General features: G+C 34.6%; 1 protein-coding gene across 1 annotated transcript; it reads left to right on the forward strand.

Moving 5' to 3' along the window:
• Positions 1–668: 668 nt before the first annotated feature.
• Positions 669–1085, forward strand: LOC149199314 (putative sugar phosphate/phosphate translocator At1g12500). The gene has a single exon (XM_089400542.1). It carries the CDS (start codon positions 669–671, stop codon positions 1083–1085), a length of 417 nt encoding a protein of 138 aa, XP_089256668.1.
• The last annotated feature ends 12362 nt before the right edge of the window (positions 1086–13447 follow it).

Below are 13447 nucleotides of genomic sequence, written 5' to 3' on the forward strand. Positions count from 1 at the left end.
CATACCAAGATCGTGCAGAGGCTTATAATAACGAGACATCCACATCTGTTTTGGGTCCATTTGAGTCCTACACAGTATAGACAAGTACCCAGACGATGCTCAAGTCTGGAAACCAATTGGGTCTTCCGAATATTGATCAGATCTGATTTTTCAAGCCCTCTTCAGCTATGGCCGAAACACAAACATGGACGAGGCGGGGCAGTAATCCAAAGCTTGAACAAGAAGTTATTGACATACCTCCAACTCCAACAGGAGAAGGAAAATATGGTGCATTTCCTGTGTCCCAAACTATTACAACAGCTCTCATTATTGCAGCTTGGTACTCTTCCAATATTGGTGTGCTATTGCTTAACAAATGCCTACTTAGTTTTTTTGGATGCAGATACCCAATATTCCTCACAATGTTGCACATGTGTGCCTGTTCATTTTATGGTTTTCTGGCAATTTCATGGTTAGAATTGTACCAATGCAGTTCGTCGTCTCCAGGAGACAGTTTCCTGAGATATTGGCACTGAGCTTCATTTTCTCCTTCTCGGTTGTTTGTGGCAATATTTCTCTGCGCTATTTTCCAGTCTCCTTCAATCAAGCTATTGGGGCAACAACTCCCTTCTTCACAGCAATATTTTGCATTTATAATAACATGTAAGAGGGAGTCTTCTATGGTTTATATGGCCTTGGTACCTGTGGTATTTGGCATTGTTATTGCAAGCAATAGTGAGCCATCATTCCACCTTTTTGGCTTTTTGGTTTGTCTAGGATCAACTGCTGCCAGAGCATTGAAATCAGTTGTTCAGGGGCTCCTGCTTACCTCTGAGGCAGAGAAGCTTCACTCTATGAATTTGCTCATGTACATGGCACCAATTGCTGCGCTGTTATTGCTCCCTGTTACTCTTTTTGTGGAGGGTAATGTATTAGCTATTGCTATTGAAAAAGCCAGAGAAAACACCTTTATCATATTCTTGTTTCTTGGAAACATGACCATGGCTTATCTTGTGAATTTAACCAACTTCCTTGTTACAAAACATACGAGTGCCCTCACGTTGCAGGTTTTAGGAAATGCCAAGGCCACCATTTCTTCCATATGATTGCATATACTTGCACACTCATAACAAGGCTGAGAATTCACTAGGAAAAGCAGCAGGCAGTGGGAAGAAGAAAAGAAGCATGGTTTCATGACAGGAAGAGGAATGAGGGAAAAGGACAAGCTGTTGAGGCCAAAGCAGGGGGTGGTAAAATAACACAAATGCCAAGGGAGAAGCGGTTGCAAGCACGAGCATAGAAGACTGAAAAAGGCCAAACAAGTAGGGACACGCCCAAGGTAGCCACAACACAGTTCAAGGAGAAGGCACCCCCAGCCAAGCAAGCAAAATCAGATTGGTTCTACAGGAAGTTAGCAGACTGTTTCTACAGGAAGACAGAGGACTGTTTCTACAGGAAGCCAGCGAACTGTTTCTACATGAAGTTTGAAAAGAGGGAAGCCAAAGGAGAAATCGGCCAAGATTTTAGCCAAGGAGGCCACCAGGGCTATCAAAGACGAGGAGAGAGAGATTGGTTGCTCAGAGGATGAGCAACACTTTCAGTAGGGGGGTGATGATGAGCCCCAAAAATGGACAATTATTTGGGCTCATTCAACCTCCTAATATGATTTAATCCACCATTCTCATTAGTTTATTGCATGTTTTCGATTATATTTATGTTAATAGAGTGAATTTGGTTAGTCATTATGCCAACAAGTCTAATGGGTGCTTTGTGTAGCCTTTTTGGTCAATTTGGAGACAAAATTGAAGGTCTTAATGAGCACTTGGCAGCCAAATTCGTGGGAGAACAAGCTAGAGGATTTGTAGGAAGGTGTCCCCTTCATTTATGGGCCCTTACCTCGAATTCTCCACCATCAGCTCGGAGTTCAAGGGCCAACGAATCAATCAGCACAAGGGCAGCCAAGCAAGTCAAGTAGGACTGCTGTTAACTCCAAGTTTTGGGCAGCCGAGTCCCTAAAGTTTAGGAGGACTGTTGGGTCCTCAATTTGTATAAATAAGAAGGCTTAGGGCCTCATTTTGGTTAGCCAGTGGATGTTAGCTAGTTAGGCAGTAGATAGTAGCTAGTGGTTAGTCATTTGGTAGCCATTAGTTAACTAGTTTGTAGTTCGATTTTTATGCAATAGATTAGCTTTTCTTTCAGCTCATGTTCAAGTTCTTCTTGTGGACAGTTTTGATGTAACTCTTCATTTCTTGATCAATAAAGATGAATCTAGCTTTGCACCAGCTCTAAATCTCTCTTAGGAGGCTGTAGCTCTTGGGGTTGGGCCCATCTCAAGCGCCCAGTACCTCCTTCGTTTATCTTTATGTGTTTGCTATGTTCTTAAAATAAAATCTGCTATTTAGATTTAGATCTTGCTTCGTTATTTAGATTTCTTTTGATGGTTAAAGTAGCTGTTTATGTTTAGAATATATTGGTAGGATAATAACAGGAAAAAGCTCCAAAAAAGGGTCAGCAAACGCTTTTGGTTTCACCTCTTCCTTATTGGATCAGGGGCTGGAGTTGAGGTAACCATGTTGTCCCAAACAAAAACACTTTCTTTGCTTCACCATGCAATCATTAGTGTTTGAATCTCGTACGTAGAACTTGATATCAGTTTGGATGCATGCTTAGGTTTATGATCACTTGGTTTCATAGTTGTTTCACATGGTTTCACTGCAAATAAACTTCTGTTCATTTCCTTTTGTTGTTAGGTCAGATTAGAGTGAAGTAACTAGGTCATAGGTTTTATAACTAGATCTTTGTTTTCTTGCATGTCTTTGTTTGTTCAGTTTGAGAAACCACTTGCAGAGTACCTGTTATCCTTCCTTACCTGCCCATACTCCATCCAACCTACCTGCTTCACCTTTCACTTATAACCCTTACATTACATTTGCCTCATTCACTTACTTTGCCATGATTCTCATCTTCTTGTGCAACATCATTTCATCCATCCTTGAACAAATCCAATCGCTCCTTAGCCTCATCCACCAAGTCCTAGACCTCTTCACACCCCTATTTCACCTTCATACTCATTCCTCCATCTTTTTCCCTCCATCCATGCTCCAAAATCCCATTTCAAAACATCCTGTAGAAGAATTACAGAACATCCTGTAGAAACCCCTACAGACTTGCTGTAGAAGTCCATAACCTCGGTTGCATGGCATCCTGACTTTGTGAAACTCTCTGAAAGGATGATAGGGATCCCTTAGACCCTCTCCGAGTCTTCCCAACCTTTTCCAAGCATTTCTCCTCCTTGATCCACCCCTGCACAGTGAAAAGCCAGTTAAAAGCACATGCATGATAATTCTAATAACTTAATAAAAAATACAAAAATATGTTTTCTTCAGATAGTGATAACTTAGACACATGCATTTTACCTTCCTAGAAGTAATGGCATCTCTTCTCGTAGTTTGCATTCTCATTTTTGCATCAGTAGGACTAGTTGGTAGAATTAGGGTTTGCTAGGGTTTGCATTTCTTTTTGGCTTTCAGTTTCTTTCCGCAAGTAGATTAGCTTCCTTTGAGTTAGCTTTCGTCCATCAGTTAAAAAGCTTCTTATAAGAGCTCATAGAAGTTGGCTTGAGCCCCTAGCGGACTTGTGCCAGCTGACCAAGTGACAGCTGCGGCAAGAGCTAGTACTTGTGCATACAGCACCGTCGCTTCCAAGTTTGTTACGAACTACCGGGTTGATAAAATTAAAGAAGGGAGTTCCAGGAGTTGTAGCATTATTGCTACAATACTGGGGCCCACCACCTATTCTGATTTTGATTCATCAATATTGGGATACTTGTGTCTTTGGTGTGTATCCTGCACTAAATTCCCCAAAATTTCTTTGCAAATTTTCCGTTATCGATTCGATGGCTCCTGTTCTGGGGAGATTGTTTGGTTATATATAGGAACACAAGCGAGGGATTAGATGAGGTTGATTACGTGATAGTCTGTCTTGCCATGGATTAGATTGCCAAGTGTGCCGATTCGGTTCTCATGCATAATGGTTGTCCTATTGAACCCAAAACTCTTTTCAAATGGATACGGAACCTGATGATACAAACTATGATTCTAATTTTCATGCTTATGTTGAATTAAGCCCATCAGATATGGCCATAACCATTGCCACCCAATTTATTTAAGGGAATAAATCATGAATTATGGATCGCACGATCGATTATTTCATTATACAATAATTTGAGAATTATCCATCCACTTTCTTTGATGACAGGAAAGATTGTTTGGTATATTTTGAGTGGTTGGTATTTTTGTTTTTTTTTTCAATTCATAAAATCATCTTTCAGCAAACGTTCTCTGACTTTTCCTGCACAGAATTTTGAGCAACATCTTCAAGGACATCGGTTTTTTGAATATGCAGTCATGCAGTTTAGAAATGCATTTTCCCTCTTATTCCTGTGTATGAGGATCTACCTCTCTATTTATATTTGAATGTTATTTTCTTCCTTTGAAGTTGCCATGATAAAATTGATAGATAGATTGAACAGAAATGCATGCAAAGTTGGTTCTTTGGCTCTTTAAGGAAGGATATATTAGAAGTGTACAAATAGTTCACAAATACGTGTGAAAATTAAATCCATCATTTTTGTTTGTTAATACTCTATAGTGTGATAGTTGTGCTTTTATGTGCTTTTATCCTTAATTTGTGAGATTTCAGATGGTGATTTATACTTTGTTCCCTGAATGTAATCCTTGAAATTCAAAATTTAGCCTGAATTTAATCATGGTGCTTTGTTCTGACATTATTTGAGCATGAACATGAACCAAGTTACTTCTCTTATAGGTACCGTGACATATGTATAATGTTATATGTGGTTGTCACTTGTGCAATTGGAATAGGGAAATAACGAAAAGGCATGGTTCTTGCTTTTAATATCTTTTATATTGTCACTGTAGTCTATTTTGTTTAGTGTGTGTAGATTTTTCGACATTGTTGTCGAATGGAACAATGGAATTTTCCGGAACGTGAATAGCCATGGCCGCAAGCATACAATGTAACTGACTAATGTGAAATGCTGATTGGGGGTTGGGATTCTGTACACATGCAGGCAATTTTATGTCTTATCCAGGAAATCATTATGGCTAAAATGTATTGTAATTTAAGGGTTTTGATATGGTGTTGCCTTTGCGGATGCACTTGCAGGCGAGCCATATTATTAATAAAATGATTTTATTTTGTGTTTTGGGGAGGGATAACCTTCCCAGTCATCTGATCTGGTTCTGGGTCGAGTGGCGGTGTCTCTTCTTGTTTATGGTGTGAAATATTTCTTTGGTTGTTTGATTTCTTAAATTCCCTTAGAGTCATTATTTAATAGCCATAAGAATCTCAAGATACATTCAATAAATTTGTTTAACGATTTATTTGTTAAAAGTAGTCCATTTAATTCTTCTAACATAAGTTACGATTGCTTAAACATATACTTAAATATTTCACTCTACAGCACAAAATTTCAATTTATCTATATCCTTAAAAATCATGAATCTATAGAATTAATAAATTTTCTTTCGAAATTCAAGTACCTTCTTAACACAATAATGCCACTAATATTCTTAAGCTTTAATCATTCGAATTTGGATTTTTCATTGAGACAATTCTCTAAGTTTTATTCTGACATCATTACTATCTTCTAACTCATGTTTTCCATGGTTTTATACTACAAAATTTGTGATTGTTGATAATTTATGGTTTAAGTATCATGATTATTGATAATTTATGATAAAAATATATCTTATTAAACTCATAACTCTGATAATAAGGATAACTTATTAACCTTATTAGACTTTGATAATAATTATTATTGAGTATATTGGTTCTTATTTTATGATGAATCTTGAGTTATAGTAGTGTTTTATTTCTCTTACAAGGTCTTTAGATCAACCTTCTTTTCTTTTATAGTTCATCAATTTTTTTTATTTTTATTTTTAATCACATTTTGATAACTGATCTGGCTTTGGTAGACTGATATACTTGTTAAACTAGCTACAAACAACTTAGTTTTTTTAGAATCATTACAAAAGTCTGATATTAAATTATAGAAGTAAGACCTGATATTAAATTAAGTGTAAGTTAAAGTTTGGTGCACTCATTAGTTCCTCATTGGCTTTCTCATGCATCATTATACACAACAGATTATTTGGCATGGATATGAGTCCTTTCCTCTGTGGTTCTCTGCTCTCATTACATGGTAAAACCACTATCTCATTTTCTTGAGTTGTTTGTGCTTGCATAGCTCTCTCCATCATAACCATATAACAAAGAGAAAATCTAAATGAGTCACATAATTAAAGATGTAGTTTTTTTATGACTCATTGATTCATTGGAAAAGTATATAATCTTGTAATCTTGGATGGTGATAATCTACCCATAATTGACGATGTATAATTCTCTGAAAGATTGCACTATTGAAATGGTATACTGGCATGTTTTTTGTAACAAATCTTTAATGTTGGTGTAACTACTCACCACCGGTTCATTTTACAACATAGTTTACATAGCACTTGAAGTATTTGGATAAGTGAAGTTGAAATTTGTCACCAATTAAAGTGCTCTAAAATAGTGAAATCTGTTCCAATTCACAATGGATAAACTCTGATATCTTATTACCTTTAGATGATCATTGTTCACTAGCATCTGTTCATTATTTTATTGTTCAATCTGATCTAAAAACACATAGATAACATTCCTTGAATGTTGATCATACTATTCACTAATTATTTGGGTTGGATTGTTGTTCTCATTGTCCTTTAGCAATAGCAGTTGCTTGGCATTTCTCTGGTCTATTATTGCAAGAACACAACTCTCTCAATATGATCTTCTAATAAATTTAATTTTGCATTGCAATTGCCATTCAGATTACATGTATCTGCTCATTTACTACTCATATCATTTGTATATTAAACATCATCAAGCTACCATTGAAGTCCCCTTCATTCTTGAGTGAATCAGTTGGGTTTGCAGTATATATACATAAACCACAGGATGGTATATTTTAGTCTCAGAGGCAAATCATACAGATTTGGATTTCAGTTTAGAAATTGAGTATAATGTTACAGGTTAAATGCATATAGTGGATAAAGTTGTCTATGGAGAAATGGAAAGGAGAAACTAATTTTTTTTTAAAAAGGATGATAACTAATGATAGTTCATGTGATTATGGCCAACTTGGGTCAGATGTTTAAGGTGTAGAGAAGAAGTATCACAACAGGGGTAAGAAATCAGTAAGAAGAAACAACCTATTTTAGAACATAATGGAAGAGTTTAGTATAATCATAACTTGGTACTCTAAAGGTATCACTATAAGGTCTATCTAAGGATAATGCACATAAAGAAGAAAATATTGGGAATCAACTAATGAAGTTGAAAAATCAGGGTAATAATGAAGGTTATTTTAAGGAACCTGTAAGGTATGATAAATAGAATGATTGGAGAAGATTTGTGTGCATAACAACATCTATAACAATGGGAGAGCCACATTGTAATGTTTTTCATAGGTGACTAACTATGTGACTGAATTATGGATAACAATATGATCATGAGATTTTAATATGTTGATGTCTTAAAACAGGAAAAGATAAGCATATTACACTTGGTAGCTATCTTAATGAATTTATTTATCAGGTATTACCAAAGTTGGATAAAATTTGATAAAGATTAGGGTTTTCAGGGTATTGAATCCATTTATGCATTCAAAAATGTATTTGAAATATAAAAAAATCTTGAAATTGTATTGTTGACTTTTGGTGAATTGCACTGAAAAATGTTATTTTGTCTAAGTTAAACGGATTCAAAAATGTATTTTAAATAACAAAAAAACTTGAAATTGTATTGCGAGTGAATTGTCGTGAAAAAATTCATTTTGTCTATAAGTTAGACCACTTCTTTAATTAATATCTATTAAACATGTTATATCTTGTACAATATACTTTTTGGCTTAGTTTAATAATATAGACAAAATGCTTTTATTAACTTTTTTTTCGTTAATTTTAATCAAAATCTCTAGATAATTTTAAAAACTTGAATTTAAGTTGTTTAACCTAAAATTCAAGTGCATCACATGTTTTTGAGGGTGTTGAATCCATTTATACATTCAAGAATGTATTTTAAACATCAAAAATCCATAATCTCACTGAAAATTGTATCAATAAATTCTGGTAAAAAAAAACATTTATCTATAAATTAAAAGACACCATTAATTTTTTCTATTATAATATATAATTAAATATTAAAAATTATATATAAATTTAATTAATAAAAATATTTACATACATTGATACACTTAAAAACATATTAATATGTTTACCTACGACATATCAAAATATGTGAATAAATAAAATATAAAACATATCAAAATATATGGATAAATAAAATATATTACTATATTATACTATGATATTAATTTTCTTTTCATATTATTTAATATTTGAAATAATAAATTTTCATGTTATATATAATATTTTTAAATATTTTGTTTCAAATTTAAATATTTTTAAAACCCATCAAACTTATGAAAAGGAAAATGCAATCCTTGTCAATAGAACTTGCTATGTAGCTGTATGGGTTTTGATAAGGGTAAAAAGGCTATATCATTGTCAAAACAACTTGCTAGGTAGATGATGCATACAACTTTCGTAAGAAAAAGAGAGTTAATGGTTGTTAATAGAAATTGCTAGGATAATGTATGGAACTTTTAAAAAAGAAAACTTATTTTTTTCCCATAGAACTTGCTACGTAACTGTATGGAATTTTGATCGAAAGTTATATATTTATCCCATTATAAAAATTATTTTTTATTAAATTTAATATTATATATAATTATAAACTATAAATTAATTTTAAAATATTTTATGTTAAATAAATTTTTTTCGTATGTTTTTTATCATAAAATGGAATTTAATTTTTTAATGAAAAAAAACATGGGATTCTTTCTTGCTAAAGGTTATTGAAAGGACATTGAATTCTTCAATGAGAAAGAAAGGACATTGTATAATGGGTGAGTCGAGCCATTTTATTTTTTAATAAAAAAAGACATGGGATCTTTTCTTGCGAAAGGTTATTGAGAGTACATTGAATTTTTTAATGAGAAAGAAAGGACATTGTATAATGGTAAAGTCAGTCAAGCCATTTTAACGAGGAAAGAAATTGGATCTTTCTTTGAAAAAGATATTGTATCGTTTAAAAATAAAAAACCATAATAAATATGATAATTTAAAAAAAAAAAATATTAATAAATATTAATTGTATTATTAGTAATTTTTTAGTGCTTGTGTTTTTCCATGAATTCTTTTAATTATGCATTAAGGTGTTCTTTATGAAAATAAGTTTCCTTTCAAGACACCTATAACTTTGTGAACCATTTATTGGGATGTTAGACGATTAAAATAGTATAGATCATTAGGTTGATTTTCAGTATTAATCAGTTAGGGTATTAGTCAGTTACAATGTTATTCAACCTACTCAAACCCCAATCGTTCTGTTCTGTCTTTTACGTTACCACAGTCATAGATTTTCCACAAATTTCAGTGAGAAGGCTTAAAAAAATAGGTTTTCTGCAACAATGCGGAAACCAATCAGCCAGAATTCACAATTACTATTAGGGCCCTGCTCCCAAATATTCTCTATAAAATTGTGACAGGTCTTGGTCTTCTGGTTGGGGAGCAAGACGAGTCCTAGTCTTCTTGTTGGGGAGCAAGGCGTTAGTGTTGGAGAGCTCTGTCCAGAGAAGAGTGGGAAGCGTACCTACAGTTTGCATTGTCCCAAATATATTACAATTGCATTGTTGTAGCTCTTGGATCAAAATTCGGATCTGTGAACTGCTACCTACGTTCTTAAGTTTATCCATTTTTCAATCCTTCGATTATCTCACCATCGCCCTCGCCGACAAAAACCCCTCAAGTAACATGTATCTTCTTTCACATAGTTTCACATGGTTTATAATTATCAGAAATATCATGGGGTTTTTTAAGGATTTTATTCTGGTGAATTCTTAGCTTCCTTGTGCAAATCATCTGAGATTTCTTAGCGTCTTCATCTTCCTTTCTTCTCGTCCTCGGATCTTTTATTATATCTTTTTGCAACTTCATTACATTTGGAGTCGTTGCTATGTCTTCAAACAGTCTAACTATGGCATACTTACATCATTTTGTATTATTTTGATCAAAAAGTGTTGCATACACAACATTGGCAAGGGTGGTCTTTCCCATGTTGGAAATAATAATCCCAACCACCGCTTAAACACAATGACAAACACCATGCTTCTTTTATTATATATTTTTGCAACCTCATTACATTTGGAGTCGTTGCTATGTCTTCAAACAGTCTAACTATGGCGTACTTACATCTTTTTGTATTATTTTGATCGAACAGTGTTGCATACACAACATTGGCAAGGGTGGTCTTTCTGATGTTGGAAATAATAATCCCAACCACCGCCTTAAACACACTGACAAACACCATGCTTGCTGAGTCAACCACTGCACGATTTCGATTTTGTTTGCAGGCAAGAGGACTGAAGTCAGAACAGAAGTACAACGTGGACCATTCCACAACACAATAGAGGAGTTCAGGCATTTAATAAATTTTGGTAAATAGATATGGGCAAACATTTACTTCGCGAGTGTTGCCCACACTCCACAACACCTACAAGTTCAGAAAACCATTTACTATGTAAAATCGCCCATGTTGCGTATTAAATATTTTCTTTGTCATGTAATTAATGTCAAATTTGTATGTTAAGATAAATATGGATGTAAAAGTCATTTGTAATGTTGGGCAAGTTAGAGAACGAGAGTCTGAGGTAGTGAGGAGAAAATTGTGGAGGAATCGCCCATGTTGCGTATTAAATATTTTCTCTGTCATGTAATTAATGTCAAATTTCTATGTTAAGATAAATATGGATGTAAAAGTCATTTGTAATGTTGGGCAAGTTAGAGAGTGAGAGTCTCTCAGGTAGTGAGGAGAAAATTGTGGAGGAAATATTGGTGGGCGCGTGAAAACCAGTTTTACAGAAATTTACTCCGCAACAGTAAGTTTGATGTGTTTTCACTTGGAGGTGCAACCTCCATTTATGACGCCAATGTATTTCTTTATGTTTTAACATATAATATAAAGTGTGGCTAGTTGCGTTATGACATTAATCCCTTGCAAGTAGATTTACGACAACCTCTTTTCTTTTACTCTGTTCTTCAGTGCGTAAGATTTATGTTTTGATTAAGTCCCTGTGTGGTTGTGATATCCTCCCTGCAACCTAAGATTTACCTTGCCGCAACTGAAGTTGATTTTGCTTACTTTTCCGCAACCTATTTCTGAGCTCCTTTGCCCTCATAAAACTTTTCTAACAAGTGTTTTTACTAGCAATTAAAATTTGTTTTGAGGCAGAATTTTTGAAGTATATTTACGAAGTAAAAAGTTTTTTCTTTCACTCAGAAATACCAACATCAAGCACAAGCTTGACTAATCCTCACATACCTCAGTTTAATGGCAAAAATTATGATTATTGGGCTATTACAATAGCCCAATGGTTAAAAGCATGTGTTTCCTCCTATGAGGTCACAGGTTCAAAACCAGTGGGGGGTAGAGTATGTATGCCTTCGTAGACTTAGCAGTCAAATCGTTGCGCGAAGGTGGATCCTTTGTCCCACAAACAAGGGGGTTTATACACCAATTTGGTGTCTGGCTTAGTTGTGACCTTAAAAATGAATATTATTATTATTATTACAATGAAGGCCCTGTTTTCGTCTCAAGACATTTGGGAGTTTTTCCTTTCACTCAGAAATGGCAACATCAAGCACAAGCTTGAATAATCCTAAAATACCTCAGTTTAATGGAAAAAATTATGATTATTGGGCTATTACAATGAAGGCCCTGTTTTCGTCTCAAGACATTTGGGATTTGGTAACCAGCAGATGCAGCAGCATACAATTTGTTGTCTCAAGCAGAAAGGGATTTGTTAAGGGACAACAGGAAGAAGGATTCAAAAACCCTGTTCTATATTTTCCAAGCAGTTCATGAAAGTATTTTCCCAAGGGTTGCAGTTGCAACGAAGTCCAAACAAGCATGGGACACCCTCCAAACAACCTACCGAGGCATGGCAAAAGTCAAGACAACAAATCTACAAATGGTAAGGAGAGATTTTGAAACACTTTTTATGAAAGGGTCTGAGAATGTAGAATCGTTTTTTACACATGTAATTGGGTTGGTTACACAAATCAGGTCTCATGGTCAGACACTTGAAGAAAGGAGAATAATTGAGAAAGTTTTGAGAAGTTTGCTAGTAGGTTTGATGCCATTGTTGTGGCCATAGAATAGACAAAAGATCTCCTGTAGAAATTCTGCAAATTCTCTACAAATCTTGCTCTAAGACTATGTAGAAAATATGCCCGTAGATTAACCCAATAATGCAATATAACCAAAGCAAAATACTATAACCTACTTCTACTATCAATTTGTGGAAGCTTAAAGATCAAGCTGAATCAGAGATGAACAATATAACCAAAAGAAGAAGAAATCACAATACACATAAAAATACTTTGGGGAAAGCCTCAGGTAAAAACCCCACTATCTGTATTATCATACAAGATGGAAATACATAAGAATTATACAAAGCCTTAGCTCTCACAGCTAGCCAGCTCTCAGTACAATCCTCACAGAGCAATCCTGGCTTCTCACAAGCCTTCCTCTTTGCCCTCCAAGCTCCTATTTCCTTGTGTTGTTCCTAGTGGATGATTCTCACCTCACCAAGTGGAACACTGCTCTAACACACTGTCAGAACTGCGCAATCCTCCAAGGAATGATTCCTTCTGCATGCATGAGTTTTCTTTATAGGAAAACACATGAAACTGATAATACACTATCCTTGACATTTAATTCAACTAGGTCTTTCTCATAATAGACATGCATGAGTTACTGATGAGGGAATCTTCAGTTATCTGGAGTACACTGGTTGAGTGCATGCATGCATCAACTGACTAATAACTCACAAGTAGTTCCTCAAACAGTTTGAAACTAATTTAACTGGAGTTAACTCAGTAAACTGTTAACTAATTACAACTCAAATATAACTCAATCTTATATCCTTAATTAAGGGATAATCTCCTTAATTTAAGGGATAACTCTTGCATGAATTCAGAAAGACTTGTAACTTGAATTTCTCCAACTAATTAATCCATAATGAATTAATTAATTATTTCCAAGCAGTTGTTAAGACTAAATTCGATTTTAATTCAAGGACAAATTAAAATTGGAATATTCTAGATTCTATTTTTATCATTTCTTGTTGCTATTTTCAACATCTCTCATAGTTTTCAGTGGATGAGCTTCGTGCATCACTTATTTCTCATGAACATAGACTGAATAGAGCAACAAGCTCCTCATTGGAGCATGCCTTCAAGACACAAGTTTCCTTTGGTCAAGGTCGAGGCAGAGGAAG

This window comes from Pinus tabuliformis, chromosome 2_1 (assembly GCF_031772625.1).
Source record: "Pinus tabuliformis cultivar Carrire ecotype Pingquan chromosome 2_1, CPIR1, whole genome shotgun sequence".
Taxonomy (NCBI): domain Eukaryota; kingdom Viridiplantae; phylum Streptophyta; class Pinopsida; order Pinales; family Pinaceae; genus Pinus; species Pinus tabuliformis.